The sequence below is a fragment of the Perissodus microlepis genome, chromosome 9, assembly GCF_051167445.1.
Source record: "Perissodus microlepis isolate ML-2025 ecotype Zambia chromosome 9, ASM5116744v1, whole genome shotgun sequence".
Classification (NCBI taxonomy): Eukaryota; Metazoa; Chordata; class Actinopteri; order Cichliformes; family Cichlidae; genus Perissodus; species Perissodus microlepis.
The window spans coordinates 14,709,671-14,730,883 of record NC_140469.1 but is presented as its reverse complement, the minus strand read 5'-3'; the positions used below and the strand labels follow the sequence as shown (position 1 = coordinate 14,730,883).

Sequence of the window (21,213 nt, the reverse complement as noted above, 5' to 3'; positions counted from 1 at the left end):
AATAATTATTGGTCTGAGTCAGTGGTGTGCGATGACTTTTACAGAAAGGAAAGCAGAGCAAATGATCCCCCGACCACCAAATGATCAGTTGAGCAGTTCCGCTGTTTCTCACCCACCAACGAGACAAATTGGACCAGATGAAAACATAATAAACATTTCATGATTAATGTGGCCTGTCTTTTCTGTGCTGACAGCATCTCTCCAGCATCTTGCTGCATTCTGCCTGGATGTCATAAACACTGTGAACTCCTTTCTGGTTGTTAGGCTTATTAGTTTTATTTTTGCTGTATAGGGAGGGCGCATATCTTAAAAAAGACCTTCTATAATACCCATCAAAATATATACTGTTAACTAAGACTGACAAATGATGGAGGAGTTATTTAGATTTTCTTTCCTTTGAAAACCCGGCACTACAACTAAGTATACATCATGTAAAGGTCTCCATCTCCATAATGTCCTACCCACTGCTTCTTTCCTGGTGCCTTTGTCTTAATCCAGTTTTTGGTGATCTTTGCTGCAGAAAGGAGAATTTTAGCCAAGTAACGGTCCTTTACATGTACAGCACCTTTCAAGTATCCAAGATACAAAACAAGGCAAGTTCTGGCAATTATATAACCTAATATATCACAAACAGCTGAGTGAATTTTGACTCAGAAAATGTGAATTTTTCTATATTTCCAGAAAATGTGTGTATTATCTGGTTGATTCCATCCACTCAGCCTCCAACACTGTTGTTGTGTATTGGTTTGTTTATTTTTAATCTTAGGTGCAATAAAATACGAATTATACAGTCACATTTTAGACACAAAGCATTCATTGATAAACTCCCTATCAGAGAATTGCTCGCTGGTTTTTGCAATTTTGTGGGAAATCAGATACACATTTTTCCCCTCCAGGGGCAAGGGTACCTAGATCCGGGGCTTAGAGTACGCTTGGGGAGTGTGATTGTGTGTACAGTGTCTCTTTATGTCTGTCTCCACGTTAGGTGAGTGTTGAGTAATTGCATATGAGAGCATCTGAGGGCATCTTTCTTCGCCTTTAGACAATAATTCTGATGGCAAAAGAGCCAAACAAGACAGGCAAAAAAAAAAAAAAATACACATTTTAAAGGAAACTGCTTGTTTATTTCTTTTTTAATTTATTACTGGTGTGTGTGTGTTTGTGTGCGGTTTTGATTGTTAGTCCATAGCGCTTTATGAGAGTTGCTTATCTTTTTACGTGAAATAACGTAAGCGTTTGAGATTCCAGAGGGGCTGGCAGCAATGCACTCAGTGAAAGGGACTACTTGTTTATTGAGGTAGCTTTATACTTGCATAGCCTGGAGCTGAAATGGGACAACATGGGAATGCTAATGAAATATTTCGCGCCTATTGCAAATTTCCATTGTCGAATTGTAACATCTAATCTTATCTGTATTAAATTGATAGGTTTCTAAAAGTGATAAAAGAAATATTGTGCAGAATTGAGTTCAACTTATTGGTATAGCCCTCCTCCAGGGTCCCTGTTTCTCAAGTGGCCCTTTGGGGAAAATGAAATGCGCACCCCTACTCTGCACTCTGGTTTATGCATTAGGAGCCTACCTCAGGTGGTTGCATTTCTTTCTCGCTTTCACTTCTTTGTTTTTTTTTACTTCAGAAGTGGCGTTTGCAACTCTGATCTGCTATCCTCACATGTGTCACATTGCCTTGAAATACCAAATGCCTTCAGTCCCATATGGTGTATTTTCCCTTTTTTTTGCTAAATCACCAGCTTTTTGTGTCGCTAAATTTAATCCTGGCCCTCTGTCATGATTTCGGCTGTGTGGCAGGCAGGAATTAGACCCAAACGCAAACTCACGGGGACACGGGGGATAAACTCAAAAGCACAGCTTTATTGCTGGAAAAACAGATCACAAGTAATACAAAACTAAACTGGGAAAAACTAAATATAAAGCTCACCGGGAAACACAGGGAGAATCACACAGCATGAAGGAGAACGCGACACAGAACTGAGGGAGACGTGGACCTAAATACACAGAGGGTTAACGAGGGAAGTGGGAGTACACGGGGAACACAGCTAACACAGATAATCGTAACGAGACAGGGCAGGAGTGAACACAACATGACGCATACTGACGAGAGACTGTCAAAGTAAAACAGGAAGTACACAGAAGTTCAGACAGGAGGAGAGAGAGAGAGAGCACAGACGTAACAGGCTGGAGAAAACATTGAATGAAACACAAGGAGGGGAGACGAGGGCTCACAGATACACAGAGGGGCACACAGGGGGTAAAAGTCACAAGGGGAAATCAAATAAGGAACAACTTAACAGAGCAACTCAGGAACAGTGGCCTAAATAAAGAACAAAATACAAAAATACATGAAAACTAAGAATCCTGGGCCAACATGGCCCAGGATCATGACACTCTCTTTCTGTCTTATCTTCTTTGCTTCCCCTCTATGTCTTTATTCTAGTTCCCTCTAGGTGACGAAGGCACAGAAAAGACTTGTGTGAAGCAGCTTCCTCTGATAAAGCCAAGAATTATTATTACTTAATGACAGCACATTCCAGACATATTTCAGTTTAAGACAGATTCATCTTGGAGGCACAGGGGCTGAACAATAGCATTCTAATGAGCTTTTAATGTTTCTTAATGACACTGGCGCTTGCTTAGCTCGGCTGTGATTCTGTTCTCCACTCTGGACCATTTGAGCCTGGGCAGTCAGATTAGGTGGCACTAGCAGTCTGTGATGTCAGCATATCGCCACTTAACTTGCTCGTGGACATCACCTACTTCAGTAGCTGTAAAGTTGATGTCTTAAATATGAAATGAGAATATGTATTATTCCGAAATGACGATAAATCACATGATTGCCCCGTGATGACAAAAAGAACCACTTTGCTCCCACTAATGTGATTTCAAGTTGTAATTTAGCCTCGTATCATGACTGATTTTTTACACTGAAAGCTTGTGAGTAAGTTTTCAGGCCATTAACAGTTTTTCTTTACCCCCCCATGCGATTAGCTAAAGCGCTCTCAGCGCTTTCAGCACCCACATTGAATTCAGCTGGGACCAGCAGTGGTGATGTGTGTGCAGGCTGTGCTGTTTGTGCTGATGTGTGTGGTTTGTGTAGTGGATGGATGCACAGCCCCAGAATAGCCAGCTTTGGCCTGGAATGGAAGTGACACACAAGAGACAGAGAGAAGCCAGCGTCCATTAATGTCCCATATCTTATCCTCCCCGAATTGCAGCACACACACTGAGCACTTTCCTTCCTTTAAGCCCCTCCTCCCTGTTACTGAACTGTGTACACATTTAGGTGTTTCTATGCCTCCCAAAGGTCACTGAAGCAGAAAACAAAAGCTCTTGTCGTAAAACGCAGCATAAACTTCTGCCGCCTTCTAAAGAAGAAATAAAAGTTCTACTAAATGCTAAGGGGTGTTCAGCTTTCGTTCCCCCTCTTGTCCTGGCATAAAACAGTCCTGATACCAAGGTGAAATCTAATATTCTCTGTCAGTTAGCGATATTTACTATATTTCCACAGAGAGAAGTACTGCACCTCTGGCTACTTTCCAGGTTATTACTGCAGGAAAGTTGTACTGCTGTGGGCAACAAAAAAAAACGGAAGTTAAATAGTCTCACTTTTGGAAACTTTTTGTGACTCAGCGTTAAGCGTATTATGTCACCAGCCAATTTTTCTTTTAAGTATTCGTGTCTCTGCCAGTCATGCAGAGCTCGTGGCAGTGGTGGCTAATTCTGCCTGTCACAAGTGCGAGCGTCTTAGTGGCCTACTGCCCTCCCAAGGCCAGCAGGCATTTCATGAATAGAGAATTTCTATCAATGAGGAAGCCCCCTTCCCCAGGGGTTATGAGGAAATTAAAAGGTAGAAAGTGGAGCACGTTGGTGCTTTCACCCTTGGAGGAGAAAAAGTCAGCTTTATCTTCTTATTCTTCCTCCTGCTGCCTTAAAATGTCAGAGGCGTCCCTCTGTTTCTCCTTCACATGTAAATCACGTTGACACCCTACTCTAGGGACTCGCCTGTTATGTCTTAAGATCCCTCCTTTTCCCTCACACATAAATCAAATTGACATTCGGCTTGCACGCTCTTGCGTCTCATTTTTTGGGGGTCTCTGCTTGCTATCCACCTTAATTGGATTCCATGTCTGTATTTAACAGGGCTTATAAACGCGTGTGTGTGTGCCGTAAGAGCGTGCGAGAATGTGTGTGTGCCTCTGAGAGTACAGTGAAGATGTGATGTCAAATTAATTTTCGCCTCTGTTTGAATCCTTCCCTCCTCACCCAAGTCGATCGCTGTATGCTGTATGCTTTTCTATTTGATTTTCTAAATGTGTTTTCCTGTCTTCTGTGGCATTTGTATTGCCGAGCTAGTCAACAAACATCAAACTGACTTCAAAAAGGTGGGAATCATGCCCATGGCTTAGAGCTGGCCATTGTTTTGTTTGGGCTCAGTGAGTGCTTTTCAAAGTGCTTCATGATGATGACATGGCGCCCAGTGTTTGCTACTTCTTGATGGTTTATTGGTAGCCTTACACAGCTTTTCTTTTTCTCTGCAGGAGGCTGAGTGGCACTGCGATGAATTCACCAAGGGAGCCTGCTTCAGCCGTGGAAAGTCTGAGGTGAGTTGAGGCGATGGCTGAACTGTAATTGTGCTTTATCGGACACTTGTCACTAAATTGAAAAGAAAAAAAAAATACAAGTTTCAGTGTATTTTTCAGTGAACTCGTCTCGTCTCGGTTGTTTTCTTGCACACGTTTGTGCACCAGAACTGATATTAATGTGAAAATTCATGGAATTTCCCACAATGTTTTGTTAGAGTAACAAAATAGATAGTCGATTACGAACGAAAATGCAATCCTTCAGCATTTGCTGAAAGACTTTCTAAATTACAACCCCACAGCTTTCATGTTTCCTCAACCTTTTTCCCGCGGGTTTGGGAATCTACAAAAATAACACCTGAATGAATGCTGTTCACTGGAGGAAATGAAGTGCCCAGATGTTCCCACCAGCACATCAGTGCTGTATAATAGCTTTGACTTGAAAGCTAAAAAAAAAGTAAAGAAATCTTCTAAAGACACTAATCATGGATCTACCAGCCTTTTTGTCTTTACAGAAACAGTTGATTGGTTTCAAAGAACACAAAGGAAAAATTATGATGAAACATAATGAGGTTTGAAAGCAACGCGGGGCTTTTAATGTGGCTTTAACATATGGACACATGGGGAATCCCATGAAGTAAAGTAAGTAAAGTAAGTAAGTGAAGTAAAGACCTTCCCACCACACCTTAGCCCCTATTTATAGATCTTGTTCAAAGGGAGTTCCTATTGTTTCATTCTGTGCAGTGTATGTTTTTGTACGTGGTTAGCGCGCATATTCCCCTACAAAACAGATGGTTTAGCGGCTAAACTTGACTTGTAGGTGAACTGCCCAGCCCTGATCTGTGTGTGTCTGTGCGCGCGCACTACTGTGTATTTATCCTCCTGTGAAAGGTGGTTAGGGACCCATAATAGGCATGCACTGGCTGGCCAGCATAAGATAGTTGTCGTGAATTACAGACCAAAGCTACCTCAGTCCTTGAGAGTCACTGCTGTTTGGCAAGGCTGAATTGTTTTGCTCACTGTTCCCTTCTGAGGATCAGCTCCTGTGATGTACACTAAGAATAGCATTAAAAGACTTTATTCTCCGGCAGCTGACAGGGCTTTCGATGGTTTATTACCTAGCTCAATGCGGAGCAATATACCATCGCTTAAGCTATTACACAGACACCGTCCCTGTGCTTTGAGTGAATTTACAAGTGATTGTTTGGGGTTTTTTTTCTTAATGCACGCATCCGCTCTTCTTTTGTGTATTTGATTTATTCCAGCTGGGAAAAGAAAGGAGACTTAAATTGACTTGACAGGACTTGATTGCTGCTTCTGTTTTGTTTTATAATGTGAGAGCCAAGCGCAGCAGTCTCTGTATTACAGTATGGACGCAGAACATTTGTCAGGAAGTTTTCATAAACAAGTCAAGACTGTGAGGCTGGGCAAATATTAAATATGCTGGTATTTACTCTAGAAACAAACTGCAGCGAAGGATTGAATTATACGGGCCCCTTCACAACCCACGCCTGTTCCTCCACCCACACGCGCGCATGCAGGTATACAGCGCGTAACAAGCTGCACAAACAGCACAGATATATAGGCACGCATGACATTAGGCGCGACTGCTCGTACACACGAATAAACACATACACACATACTTTGGCCGTGCTTAGCACCAGGAAACGAGTTGTTTTACGAGTCAGCCTTCATCTTGATAGGGGGAAATAAAAGTCCTTACCCTCCTTCCTTCCATCCTCGCTGTGATGCCCTCCACTCCTAAATCAGACCCTCGAGAGGGGGAGTTAGGGTTGCCCTGGGCACTTCAAGTGGCTCAGACAATAGCAGATTTATAAGGTTTTAAATTTCTATGAGGGGCCTCACCAACCCAGCCATGGCCCCTTTCAGATGGAGGAGACCCTATGAGTTTATTACCTTGTCCTGGGACAAAAACAAATGCCGCTCTCTGACATGAATACTGACTCCTGCTGTAACATTTACTACAAAATGACTCCTGCTGATGGAAATTGCCAGAAAGGCTTTGTGGAAGCCGGACCGTTATATTCAGAGTTCATGACTTTCAGCGACAATCATTCTTTCAATCAATCACTCACTCCGTCGGTCCCACTTTATTTGTGCGCTTTTAACCAAGTGCTGAGTGGTTTTGCTAGAAACCCGGGCCAAAACCTCAGAGGAGGACTGAGCCAAGAAAGGAGCTGTGAACATGTACTTCACCATAATTTAGGGGAAAATAGTTTGAATTGATTAATGTAGAGAGCTGGCTAAAAGAGTGATGATTAAATAGAGTGTATGAGAGTCTACACTTTATATTTCACTTTTTGACCAATCAACAGAGACAAAGCTATTTTCTAAACCAATCCCGAGTGGTACTCTCCCACAGCCATTACATTTATCTGTTCTTCACTTTATTCAGATCCCTCTCCAAAGCCAGCCCCTGTTGAATTAAGATGTGACTTGGCTAAGCCATGTGGGCATTAGCCTTGATTTGACTCTGTCTAGCTTGCCCACGTTTCAGAGTAGGCCTCCTGTGGTTGCAGGTGTTTTTCTCATTTATTGGCATAAAGTGTAATTTTGTTTCTGCCTGATGCTGTTGCTTGTCAGTGGATAGATAATGGCACTGCTGCTAACTGCTAACTCCGATATGTGTGTTTGCTGGTGTGTTTCCACAGGAGGAGTGCCAGAACTACATCAGGGTGCTACTGGTAAATGGGAACAGGCTGTTTACATGTGGAACCAATGCCTTCACCCCCATCTGCACCAACCGAACGGTATGAACAATGCCAGAATTTGTCTTGGCTTCTACAACGCTGCATTATTTTGACCTTAACTTTCACACAGAGTCTTATCATTTATATCACTTATATCATTTATATCTACTATATCCCTGATAGTGTTAATTCAAGGGAAGTTGGTATATTATTAATATATTACGTTAATCCTTCAAGAGTGATAGTCTGCTAGTATTTTGGCTTGTTACCTATTTTTTCAGTGTTATATTACACTGGTAGTGAGTATTACGACATAACACATACATGCACCTGCAAAAGAAAAGATTAATTTATGTGCAATAAAATGTAGTCTTTGCAGTGTTGCTAGTCTTCATGCAATAATATCAGAGGCCTGTTGTTCAATAAGCTAGCAGTCCATCCATCCATCCATCCATCCATCCATCCATCCATTCATCCATTCATCCATCCATCCATTCATCCATCCATCCATCCATCCATCCATTCATCCATTCATCCATCCATCCATCCATTCATCCATTCATCCATTTTCTGCTGGGTTCAAGGGGAGCAGCAGTCTAACCAGAGATGACTAGGCTTCCTTCTCCCCAGTCATCTCCTCCAGCTCTTACAAAGCAATACCAATGTGTTGCCAAGTTAGCTGAGAGATGTAATCTGAAGGATTTTCATTTTTCATTCTGAATGTCACTTTTCTCCTTTCCTTAAGTTTAAGACTGAGTCTAGCCAGCCTTTGGAGGAAGCCACCGCTTGTGTTCACGATCTTGTTCTTTCAGTTACTCCCCACAGCTCATGGGTTCATAGGTAAAAGTGACAATGTAGATCCAATGTAGTTCCTGCCTGTGGATTGGATGGTGGTTAAAAGAAGGAGGTCTTAGTGGTCCAATAAGATGCCTTGGTTAGATCTTGGCTTTGGTAAGCAAGCCAAAGACTCTTCTAGATGAATGTCTTGGGTTTTTATTACTCCTCCAGCCTGCTTATGGAAATCTTTGTCTATCCTTTTTATATACCCCGTCTTTAGGTACTAGGCTAGCCTGCATTTTGAAAAATCATACTAAAAAGGGATATTGGGTTTGTTAAAATGTGATACCAAGGGGTCTTGACGAAGCATCATTATCTGTACAATTATATTTGTGAGTATGTATGTCTCACTTTCATGTTGAGTTTCGAGTTGTCAGTTTAGTTGTTCTCTCGAGCATCCCTGAAAGTCGTTATTTTTTAATAAGCCTGCAAATATTCCAAATATTAAGACTGATTGATCGGTGGATGTCGTCAGAAAGAAAGGTCAAGGTTGATAAACACATTTAATCAAGGTATGATTGAGATCTTAATATCACAGGATTCTCTGTACAAGCTCCTGTGGCTTTTCTTGCCTCCTGTTTTGCACTCTGGGATGTAGACTAATTACAAAATAAATCTTATTAAGCTCTCTTATTTTGGATGTCGTGTTACCTCAGACTTGTTAAGCATCGTAATCAAAACATTGCCTTAAGCTCATTACTCCTGAAAATCATGGTGCTGGCCTGCAAGTAAACAGACTCCCTGTCTCATCTGTTCTGCTTTGTCCTTCTTCATGAGTCACGGCAATTACTTTGCACCTTTCTAGCACATCACATTGTCTTTTCGTCTCCTATATTTCTTTCTAGCGTGACGCAAGGTTTTCGCTCCTCTCTCTCTCCTCCTAACTCAAATTCCCTGCAGCTCTTAATCCCGTGTTTTAAAGGATGTTTAGCTGGACTTTTCATTTTGAATTGCTATTGTGTTTCAGCAGGCTCTTGACACAGTAGAGCAACCCAATATTTTTCTCGTGAAGTAACCACCAGTTTGCGAGTGGCTGCAGCCCTTTCACTTTTATTATAAAAGCAGCACTAATAACCATGTTTCTTGGTAACTGACATGTCAGCTGAGAACCTTTTTTTTTTTTTGGTGGTGGTGACAAATGCTCACTGATGTTAAGTATAGAGCAGCACTTAAAATGTTAGAGTATTGTTCTTACCTTAGAACAGCAATAAGGCCATAGCATAGATATCTAGCTCTCGTTCTGTTGTGCGTTTAGAGGAGGAGGAGGAGGCAGGAGCTTACTATTATGATGACATTTGTTTTTGTCCAAAAGCACTGAATCCAAAGGTCACTAGCTCGTAACTGTTTACCGCTGTGAAAATACATATAGTTGAAATGCCATGGCATTATTATAGCAGTATTTCATCAGGCGCTGTCATATTTACCCACTGAATGTCCGTTAATGTGAAACACGAGTTGGGAACAGCAACGGCGACGGAATCACGCCCGGACAGATTTACTATCAGCTGTGGTGATAAACAGACAATGAGGAGAATATTAATGGTTTAATAAGCGCTGGGAGACGGATGATTAAATGCTGTTAACCATTTGAGTTTTTTGACTGACTTTCTCTCTTGATTTATGTCTCTATTTTACGTTGTTATGGTGGTCCTAGTTGGGAATAGATTAGATTATACACTATAACTCATGCTGCAGCACAGGATGAGAAGGAGCTTCGCCTTCTGTTCATGGTTACTTGACAGATAGGCACTGGATGTGTCATATAAAGTGATATTCCCCGTGTCTCTTTGAGGATTACCGTTGACAACTCTGTCCACTAGCGCATCTCTGATCAGACATAGGGCTTGCGGCTAGACTTCTTGCTATAGTGGGTAGTTTAAAATTCTCTCAACGGCTTCTCAGTAGCACCATACACAGCATCCCGCTGGCACTCGCAGTGATCTGTCTTCCACTGTGAGCTGTCTCTTTCTGCATCGTCTCTATCAGGAGCATTCAGAGTCACTTCAGCGCCCTGTTCTCGCAGCTGCCGGGTCCGCCATAGAGACAACTGTCACTTCACTTCCTCAAAATGCGACGGATGCACTGCGTTCTATTTATCACTGCTGCTCTTGGTTTTCTAAATGGCCCAATTGACCTCAGAATGACTATTCCGGCCCACAGAACGAGTCCAGTCAATAGCAGGCTTTCATCTCGGCCTGGCAGAGATTAGACAGGGCCACTCTGTCTGGTGTGGTTTGGGCGGAACAGGGGTGGCAGGAATGAACAGAACTCTTGATCCAAATTGACCAGCTCCGGGAAATTGGCCGCAGAAGTTGGCTGGCTCGTTATGGAATAAGGGAAGGAATGCACAGATTGATGAGAACATGTGAAAAGCAAGGGGAGCATTTGAAGCGTTTGAGACTGCACTGTCACTTGGAGTGGATAGAGTCATAAATGTGGAACGAGGCTGATTGATAGAAAAGTAATTGCAAATAGAATAATTTTAATTATCCTTTGTGCATTTCTAAACCTGAGATTAGTGCAGTCATTTTGCGTCATGCATTTTTTTGTCCCCCATCAGAACTCAGATGAACTCGGATGGGAGCACGAACCATGAGCTAATCCCCGTATACTGTGTTTACTTTTGCACCATAAAATATAATTACATCTTGGATTTAAAAATTGCATTACTACTTTTTTGGTATTCAAGGCTGCGTCTCTAAGCTATGGCTTGTGCTTCTTCTCCTTTTTTTGGAGGAGCAACCAGAGCAGTGTGTCAGTGCTAAGCCGGGGTCATGCTGTAAAGTATTTTTAAAAAGCGGGGAGTTGGATTTGGCTTCATATTCAAAGGCAATATGCAACAGAAGACTGTATCTCACATCAAGCCTCTTTTTGAGCTCAGAAGGGCTTCTTAAAGTTGTGGTATAATAGCGCTACAGCCAGAAAAACAGCTGCTTGTCCTGTAGAGACATCAGAAACCAAACCAACTAAACAATGCAGCCAAGAGAAACTTGATTTAAGAAGCCTGTTTAGGAATTTTATTGGTTTTATAACAGGTGGTTTCTTAACATTGGACTTGAAACAGCTGCTGTGCTGCTGTGTGTTACGTTGCTAATGATTCTAAATGTGTTCTTGCTGCTCCTGAAGGTTTTGCTCGAATAGATCTATGTGTGTGTTTCTCAGTAGATGTAAACCAAACAAAACATAATGAGAGGAAGTATTTTTTTCCATTTTTGTCAGTCTACAGCATTTGCATATTGGCAGGAACAAACAAAACATTACCAGACTCCTCCAGTTTGAATTTTAATGCTGCCCTTTGATACTATGTCCTATATTTTTATGCAGGTTTTCAAAAATAATCATTTGTCTGAAGAAAACAACTCTTATTCCCACGAGTGTTTCTTTTCATTGCTTTGGCTTAGCTCATGGGATACTCATGCTAACAATCAAAATAAGCTTCTTTTAGTAGTACGTATGGAGCGTCTGCTTCCAACCACTCACTGTTTGTTTCCTCTTTAGTCTCCTCGCCTTCATTGTCTTCTCTCTCTGTGTTGCAGTTGACTAATCTGACAGAGATCCACGATCAGATTAGCGGAATGGCTCGGTGTCCCTACAATCCCCTCCACAACTCCACCGCCCTCATCACCTCCAGCGGGGAGCTGTACGCCGCCACTGCCATGGACTTCTCTGGGCGAGACCCCGCCATTTACCGCAGCCTGGGCGGCTTGCCACCGCTGCGCACTGCCCAGTACAACTCCAAGTGGCTCAACGGTGGGGAGCTGCCAAAGTTCAAATGAATGCTACATTTTATGCAAATCTATGTAAAAAGTTGTTACATAAAGATAAATGGCCATTTTGAATAGAGAGAAACACCATAGGAGGATTTGCTTTCTTTTTTGCTTTATCCCCGCGCAGCTATCGAACATTAGCACTGCAGCTGCCGGGGCTTCAGTTTGTGACTTCGACGATGCTTGAGCTTGGCAGATGCTTATGTAGCATGGGAGTTGGAATCTGTCTCTGTTGAAAGATTATCTTCCACCTTAAATCTGCTGCGCAATGCTGTTTTGGCAAATGCTAAGAAAAGAAGATCCTCCTCTCATAATTGTTCTGCTGCGTTTCACCTTAAAAAACAATTAATTCTTAAGTTACTAAGCAACTAGAAAATCTTTATATTTACCGTCTAGGAGGGGCATAAAATTGTGAATTCATCCAACAACAAAAAAAATCAATGTCTTTCACCCTGAGCCTTCTGGCTGACTTCAAGCAGAGACCTCCTCAGTGCAGATTGGGCGACTTCAGAGCGCTTAAGGTGTCCAGCCTACAGAGGAGCAGGTCAATCACTATCTTGTCAGCAAGTGACTTTTATCTGATTCACATTTAAGTTAAATTGAAAAATTAAATTAAAAACTACCACATACATTGCTTGGCAGCAACCTTCTGGGAGGCGGTTTAATAACTAATTTTATGGCGAATTGATTTTTTTTCCACACTGCCCTCCAAAGGTGCAGAGGAGAAAAGAGTTGAAACGAGGAGGTGCTGGGGAGGGGGTAACTTTCATTTAAACCTGAATTAAATCACTGTCAGTGAGAATAAAGTGTGCGGTTTAAATCCAATAATGTCATACATAAAGATGAACGCTGTAGTCGTGACAGTGTCGTGGAGGTCGTGTGTTTCAGATAGGGTGAAGCTATTACGCTACACCTGTTTTGGTCATTTCTCATCCTAACCTTTAGGTTTGGGGAGTGAAAAATGAGTTTTCTTATTACAACACAATGCCATTAATAACATAGCCTGTAGTTATTAATCCTGATCACCTGCTGTTGTGTGGGCTGAGTGCTCGCACACACTGCGAGTCAATCAGTCATAGCACATACCTCGTTCGCTCTCCCACTCCGTCTTACTCCCACAACCTTAAATAGTTTTCTTTCTGTGTTTTTTCTCCTTTTCTCTGCACTTTATCTTTCTTTTGGCATCCTTCAATTTTTCTTTCTATGTCTTCTTTCTCTTTCTGACATGCCACCTCCCATTCATTCCTCTCCTCTCTTGTAACCTTTGCCTCAACAGAGCCGAATTTTGTCTCATCCTACGATATTGGCAACTTCACATACTTCTTCTTCCGGGAAAATGCAGTGGAGCACGACTGTGGTCGGACGGTGTTTTCCCGCGCCGGGCGGGTGTGTAAGAACGACATCGGTGGCCGCTTCCTCCTGGAGGACACGTGGACAACCTTCATGAAGGCCAGGCTGAACTGCTCCAGACCAGGAGAAATCCCCTTCAACTACAACGAGCTGCAGGGAACTTTCTACTTGCCTGAGCTGGAGCTGCTCTATGGCATTTTTACTACTAATGTGTGAGTGACATGAAACGTAATATTTATTGTTCCATCCACAGAAAATTAGCAAAGCCCAGATAATTTAGCTACTGTTGCTACACCTCAAGCTTTCTGATCTCATGTGGCAAGTATCATGTGGCTAATGCTAGCTACCTCCTCCTGCTAAGAACCTGGGTTTCCCATTGTTACTGCCTAATCCATACCAGAAACACGCCAAAAGACCTTCCTGTCCTTTCCTTTCACAATAAAAGTATGTTACGTCTATATTGAGATTGCAGTAGCTTAAATTGGTGACATGGTAGTACTATACCTCTGTGGCTTCCCTCAGGGCAACTTGGCTGCCTTGCAGAGTCCAAAGACATGCATAAAGTTTGGTGATTCTGAACTGTCCATAGGTATGTGCATAAGTGATTGCCGGTCTCAGTATTCAACCTGTGACAGACTCGCGACCTGCCCATGATGTACCCTTACCCTATGCCCGCTGGGATAGGCTCCAACTCTCTGCTGCTGTAATAAGGATAAGGCGGAAGAGAATGGATGTATGGATGAAGGGATAGTCTTAGTTTAGTGAATACAGTAAAGTAAAATTCAACATAAGTTTTTAAACCTTAAAGTTTGGCTTTAATTCATAACATTTTGCATATAAGAAACAAAAATGCTGGCACGCATGTAGTGGAGGCGATCACTGCCATCAAAGTCAGATGAAAGAAGAGTTCTTTGTAGAAACAAGAAAAATGTAACACGTGCGTTACTTTACACACTGATACTGGTGCCAGGTAACAATAGTTGATTTTCATCGGACAGCAGCAAGAAAATGATTTTTAAAAATCTGTAGCTGTGATTAAAAAAAAGTGCATATATTGTTGTACAAGTTTTTAAAAAAGTTCAGGTTTCTGTGTGCAGATCGGGTAATTAATTACTAAACTTTTTGCTGTGTGTTGCCAACAAAACACATTTTAAGTATACACTCAAAAAAGCAAGTGAAAGTCTGGAACGACTTGATTTGAGAACCACTTCTAGTGTCAGACTGAATTTTCCAGCAAAAAAGAAAAATCAGAAACCTAGAAAAGTTATCTTAAAAATGTTTCTTCAAATGTGTTTGTTTGTTTGTTTCAAATCATTCACGAATTGTTCATTTTAATTTATTTTCCTTGGTCTTTGATATCATGACTACTCAGAATAATTCAGTTGTTTATTCAGCATTTATTTGGTTATTCTTTTAAAAATTATATTTTTTGTTTTCATGTTTTTCACATAAATTTTAGTTCATTTTAAATGGGAAATTCTGTATGAACATGCTATTAAATTGGGTTATACATATAGCTGGTTCACAGCAAAAGTTACAAGTCAAGGTATTTTAAATTTTAAGGTAAAGATCGTACAATATAATAGAGGACAAAACAGGACATATCTTTGTTATATTTTATGCAGTGAGTGTATATAATTGAGTGTTGTGCAACCATATTATTGTCTAGAAATGTTCATCCTCATAGCCCAAGTTATCTACAAAGAGGGCTGCAAATTGCAGCAGCTATCTCCCATTTATTCCCCACAAAAGAAGCTTATCATCTTGCTCCACACTGTATTAGGTATATGGGAGTATAATGAAAAGTATTATTTTTTTGTTGTCGTAAACATCAAAACCCTTTCCCTCTTTTTGTCTTGCCATCTTTCTTTCTTTCTCCTACCTCGCTCATACACACAAACACACCTGTGCGCCCACACGTGCACACACAGGCCATTATTAAAAGCTGAGTAATCAATTCTGTATGGTCAGTGCCTTCACATTGCTGAAAAGAAGTCTTTTGAAGGGTATTGGAAACATTTCCCCCTGCAGGCACAGAGTTTAATGAACAGCTGCACTGGATTATAATTCACACCGCCCAACTCTCACTGTTTGAGTTGAGAGTTAATACTCTCATTCTTTACTTTCTCGTCCGAGGGAGGAGACCGGTACTTGTTGAAACTGACAGCTTAAAAAGTCAAAGCTGTATTTCAAGCATGAGATCTGTACAGTTAATCAGACAAGGCGAACAGCTTAATTGTGTCCCATTGCTGGATTTATATTCCAATAATGACCATCACTTACCCCGGCGTCTGCGTCTGTCTGTCTGTCAGTGTTTGATTTGTGTTGTTTGTGAGCAGTGCAGACATAAAGAGGTCAGCTGTACAAATACCAAGAAATGCTGAACAGATTTCTACTTGCAGTATAGTGCCCCTTTTTTGATTTTGGTTATTCTAACACTTACTTCTGTTTCTCTCTGTCTCGACATTCATCCTCTCCATTCTCTCATCACCCTGTTGGATTCTTCCTGCATCTTCCTGACATTCAGAAACAGCATTGCTGCCTCTGCAGTGTGTGCCTTCAATCTCAGTGCCATATCACAGGCTTTCAACGGGCCCTTCAAGTATCAGGAGAACTCAAGGTCGGCCTGGCTGCCCTACCCAAACCCCAACCCAGACTTTCAGGTAATGAAACTATATTTAAGTCTGTTTATTTCACAAACAAACCACAAATGCTTAAAAAATATGTTTAATTTAGTCCCAATAATGCTCTCAGCTCTGTTGGACTAAAAGCCAAAAGCATTACAGTTATTGACTGTGCAATGGATGCTCACCCTCTGGAAATAGACCTCACTCACTATTCAGTGAACCCAGGTTAAGCCTGGTAACCAAACTCACTAGCATGCTAACGCTATTTTGCTAATGAGAATGCTAATTACTTCAGAAGTCATCCCAATCCAGAGCTTTCGAACTCCACCTAAATGTTACAGATAGAGTCGATCAGATTTATGCTCTGAGGTTTGATGTCTGCACAAAAATTGATGCTTTTCAAGGCCAAAATTTTGGACCAGTGATGCATTCCTCCATGCTGCTAGCATAGTTAAAAAAATGTGATAGGGCAGCTTTTTAAAGGATGTATGTGAGGTAAAGTTCACATCTAGCTGCCCTTCTGTGATCGTGGCTGATGTCTTTTTTTTAAGCTAGGGGTCATTTAGACTCAACACACAATCAAATCAGTCATACAGTACAGCTGGGAGCACGCCCAAGGAAATATATGCATTTAGTGTGCATGCTGCTTGTGTATGCTGATAAATAAATGTGTGCTTGCTTTGATCGGCCTTGGTCAGAGTCCCAGGAAGCTCTTCACTCTCATTAATTTTCTCTCTCTTTCAGTCACCTCTCTCCTATGCTCATGAGCACACACATTACGACCGCTCGTTATAAAATCCAGTGATTTTTACAATGGCACAATCATTCCTTGAAGATGTCTCATCGCCTCGTTCTGTGAACTGTGGGCCTCCTAATAAACTGTCCTTGTTTTGCACAAGTGGCACTTTATGTTTATGCTCCATCCTAAAACCCGCAGGGGCAAACCAAGCACCTTATTCTGATTTGAAGCACTCCTCCATACTGATGGCATAGCGGGAATGCTTTATTAGCAGAAGAAGTGGCTCTCAGTTGTTGCAGGCTTAGCAGATAGCGAATGAGCTAATCCTCGCAGCTCTCCGTGAGGGATTCAAATCCCTCTGAGGCATGGCTACCAGTGGTGAGCAAACCCCTCGTTTCCACACATCATGGCCCTCGACCGTTTTCCCACCAACAGATGCATGAGTATTCACGATGCCTACTATCAAGAACTAACGCAGACACATTATCTGCGGAAAAAGTGGCTGAAATGCACATAGAGAAAAATGCTGGGTGTGATAGTATTCTAAAAAAAAACATGCACATACATATGAATTTGTAAGCTGTCACTGTTGCCACGTATTCACATTTCTGCACATCAGCACCATCAAGAAAACCAGTGCTCCTTATCTGGTCACAGATGTATCCTCTTCAGCACCTTGTACATGTAGGTACATCATCGGTGGGGGGGGTTCTATGCACTATAGACTTTTATACGGCTTCTTCCTCTTCCATCTCATCTTTCCACTTAAGCTCAGGCACAATGGCTGCTCCTCACCACTGGACCGATGCGCACTTTATCTAGGTTTCAGTGACATCTTCATCAAGCATTTGTCAATGTTGGAGGATTAGATTTACGAGCACAGGATTTATAGCCTGTCCTTTTTTTTTCAGGCCTTTCTACAAGCACACCTACACACAAACACACACACACACACACACACACACACACACACGAGTGAATGCACAAACAAACACCTACAGGAAACTTGCAGCCATGAAAGCCACTGGCCACGTACATGTCTACCGTACACAAATACGCCCTCAAAAATAAAGGGTTATAGATTGCTGCCAAATAGAGATAATTATGACTGCGAGCTCATCACTCAACACACACATACTGGTCATTGATTGAGAGCTTAATTCCCTGTCTGTCTGCAAAGAAAAGCCCCCAATTTATTTGAACCACGCGGATTGATTCTGGAGAGTTTATTCAGGCAATGAGTCATGTTTGCTGTACATTAGGAGCTAATGCCTTCTATGAGTTGTATAGGTTTTCTGTCACTCTGTAATTGCTAACAGTAAAAACACATTCATTGCTAATGTCTGAAAATAAACTTTAAAGTTCAACTCAAACCCAAATATGAATGTCCTTATTATGGTTTATATTTAGATGTCAGGAAAATAAAAGTGTCAGTTTTCTTTGCCTTCCTTTGGATGTTATATATAATCATAAAACTGACCAATAAAATAACCAGATTTAGTTCTAACCCACATTGTTTTTAAAATACTGAATAACCTGGAAGGTTAGGGGGAAGAGAGTGGAATAGCATGCTATCAGACCGACCCACCTGGATGGATTTCTGAGTGGCACTTATCATCCTGCCAGAGCGCAGTCCACTGGTGATGCACGAGACAGCTGATGTTGGATGGGTCCTCAGCCAAATAATGGCTGTGTCCCTCACCTTGACTGTACTGAGGAAATCACAACATCCATCTCACGGTTCATTCACAGATGTCATAGACCCTCACTGGTCAGTGTCTGACTTTGTCTCACTGTGGCAGAAATATAGTCACACCGACACTCTGGGATTCAGAGACACGCACACAATGCAAGGACAAACCGCAAAAGGAAGCCTTACACGTGCGTTGCCATTCAGGCTGCATCGCGTAGACACGCAGCACATTTTTGGCACAAGCAGGAAGTTCATTTTAGGCAGTCTGGCACATGGGCACACTCAGTGTTGCTCCTGCTTGTCCTTCAGGGCTTTAATTTCCCATTTCCTGATGTGGCGAGGGCACTGATCCATTCACCAGCGTGGGGAAGCCCTCTACGATTCTCATCTGTCAGCCCTGGGAAGGCCGAGGATTGATCTCTATAAAGTCTCTGTCATGTTCATACTGTAGCTAGTCAGCAGGAACTAATTACCACCCAAGGTCCAGTTTCGACCAAGTAAGAAGTGAGTGTGTATAGTTATCCTGGAGCAAACATGATCCTATGTACAAAGTTGGTATAGGACTATTCTTTGTGAACTGGGCCTCAATCCACGATCCTGACCCCAGCCTGGGACCTCTTTTACTGAAGAGGACATGCATGGTTAGCTTTACTCATCCAGCTCTCCCTCAGCAGAAATGGCTTTATGCCTCACCTTGTCCCTTTCAGCTTGGTGGAGAAAAGGATCTACATTTCCACTTTAAAAAGCATGAGGATCATCCTGTGAATACCAAGTGCCTCGCAAACATTGACTTTTAGAGAGCTGAGAAGCACAGCCAGGTTTTCAGTATATAGCTTTCAGGTAATCCAATGTGTTTTCAAGTAGTTTATTTACCTTTAAGAAGTACAGTTAGGTCCATATATATTTGGACACTGCCACAAGTTTTGTTTTTTTTACCTGTTTACTGAAACATATTCCAATTATAGGTATATAATGGACATGGAGATAATGTGTAGACTCTCAGCTTTTATTTGAGGGTTGTCACATTTAAACTGGATGAAGGGTTTCGGAGTTTCAGTTCCTTAATGAGTGCTACCCACTTTTTAAAGGTACAAAAGTAATTCCACAATTGATAAAAAAGCTATTCACGGGCAGGTGTGGGCAATTCCTTCATTATGTCATTATCAGTTAAGCAGATAAAAGACCTGAAGATAATTTGAGGTGTGGTGCTTACATTTGGAAGAACATGCGGTCAAAGGAGTTCTCCATGCAGGTGAAACAAGCCATCCTTAAGCTGTGAAAACAGAAAAAACCCCTTCGAGAAATTGCTGCAATATTAGCCAAAATCTACAGTTTGGTACATTCTGAGAAAGAAAGAAAGCACTGGTGAACTCAGCAAAGCAGCAAAAATTTTCTGGCACAACTTCACCTGCTTCCAAGGTGCATGGAGAGGATGAAAGAATTCACAAAGCAGGAACTCCAGCAACACTTGAGGGAAGATGAACAACTTTAATAATTGACCAACGCGTTTCGGCTTGTGGCCTTCATCAGGGTGGACCCTGATGAAGGCCACAAGCCGAAACGCGTTGGTCCATGAGCTCCAGGCTGTCATTGTCAGCAAAGAGTTTTCAACCAAGTATTCGAAATTAAGAATTTATCCAATAACTTTTGAGCCACTGAAATGAAGGGATTGTGTTAAAAATGCTTTAGTTCCTCACATTTTTATGCAATCTTTTTATTTAAAAAAAGACAGCTGTCAGGGTTCCTGGGTCGTTGACCCAGTGTTTTCCGTTTTGTCATGTTCAGTTTATTTTCACATCTATGTTTTCTGTGCCAGCATACCGCCTGCGTATTGTGTTCCAGTTATTTCCATGTATCATTAGTCAGACTAAGTTCAGCTGCGTACTCACCGGTTTCTAATCATTCATCACCCAGCGTGTATTTAAGTCCTCAGTTCCATCCGATCGTTGTCGTGTCATTGATGTACATGTGATGTTATGTTGTCGTTTCCGCCTGCGTTCAGTCAGCTAGCCATTCATTCATTCATTCAGTCAGTCAGTCCTTCATTCATTCAGTCAGTCGTCCAGCCAGCCAGCCAGCCCTATCCGACTTCTGTTCTGTTTGTTCACTCCGTTGGCAATAAACACCAACCTTCACCTACCTACCTGTGAGTCCAGCGTTTGGGTCCTCCTTCTCTCATCCATGACACTAATCCTGACAACAGCTTTAAGTCTGCACTTCAACTGCATCTGAGTTGTTTCATTTAAAATCCATTGTGGTAATGTACAGAACTAAAAGTAGAAAAAAAAAAAAGTCTCTTCCCAAATATTTATGGACCTAACTGTAGATACACTTTACAGTTTGTTTAAAATCTCAGTGATCACGTTACACAGAAAGTTGCAAAGTGTTGTTTTTTTTTTTTTTACAATAGTAGTGCACTGTGATAGTGATCGCTGGAACTATACTGAAAAACGACGTTTCAAAATCCTAAAAATCGTTTTAGTAACATCCAATAAAAAGATTCAGTTAACAATACAGTTTTAAAAATGAACACACTTGGGTTTTACTATGTCCTCTAACGTGAAAAAGGAAACCATACTCCTCTTGACTCCTTAATATTTCCGTCTTTAAAATCCCATTTGGAGAGAGTTCACTTTATTGAACTGTTTTTTTTTTTTAGTAATAGACTCTGGGAAATATGTTACATAGCAGATATTTCTTATTATAAGCCAGCGCCGCAGCACTGACTCTGCTTCAGTCGCAGGTCTCTACCGGGACTTGAGAACTCCAAGTAAACAATGCCTGATAAAATCAAATTTATCTGTAACAATGGAATTCACTCATTTCTGTGAGACACTTCTGTTGTTTTGACTGCAGATTTTTACAGTCCAAAAATCGTGTGTGCAAGCCATTT

The 21,213-nt window shown here is 41.6% G+C and overlaps 1 protein-coding gene across 4 annotated transcripts in view; it reads left to right on the top strand.

Moving 5' to 3' along the window:
• Positions 1-21,213, top strand: part of sema5a (sema domain, seven thrombospondin repeats (type 1 and type 1-like), transmembrane domain (TM) and short cytoplasmic domain, (semaphorin) 5A) — a 145,240-nt gene that overhangs the window by 64,395 nt on the left and 59,632 nt on the right. For all 4 annotated transcript variants that reach the window (XR_014801278.1, XR_014801277.1, XM_084939170.1 and 1 more), the window contains 5 exons: positions 4,555-4,617; positions 7,269-7,367; positions 11,681-11,894; positions 13,188-13,473; positions 15,789-15,924. Coding sequence is in view for 2 of the 4 variants with exons in the window: in XM_084939170.1 (XP_084795296.1) it covers positions 4,555-4,617; positions 7,269-7,367; positions 11,681-11,894; positions 13,188-13,473; positions 15,789-15,924 (798 nt within the window). In the remaining 2 variants the exon portion in view is untranslated. The remainder of the gene's footprint in view (positions 1-4,554; positions 4,618-7,268; positions 7,368-11,680; positions 11,895-13,187; positions 13,474-15,788; positions 15,925-21,213) is intronic.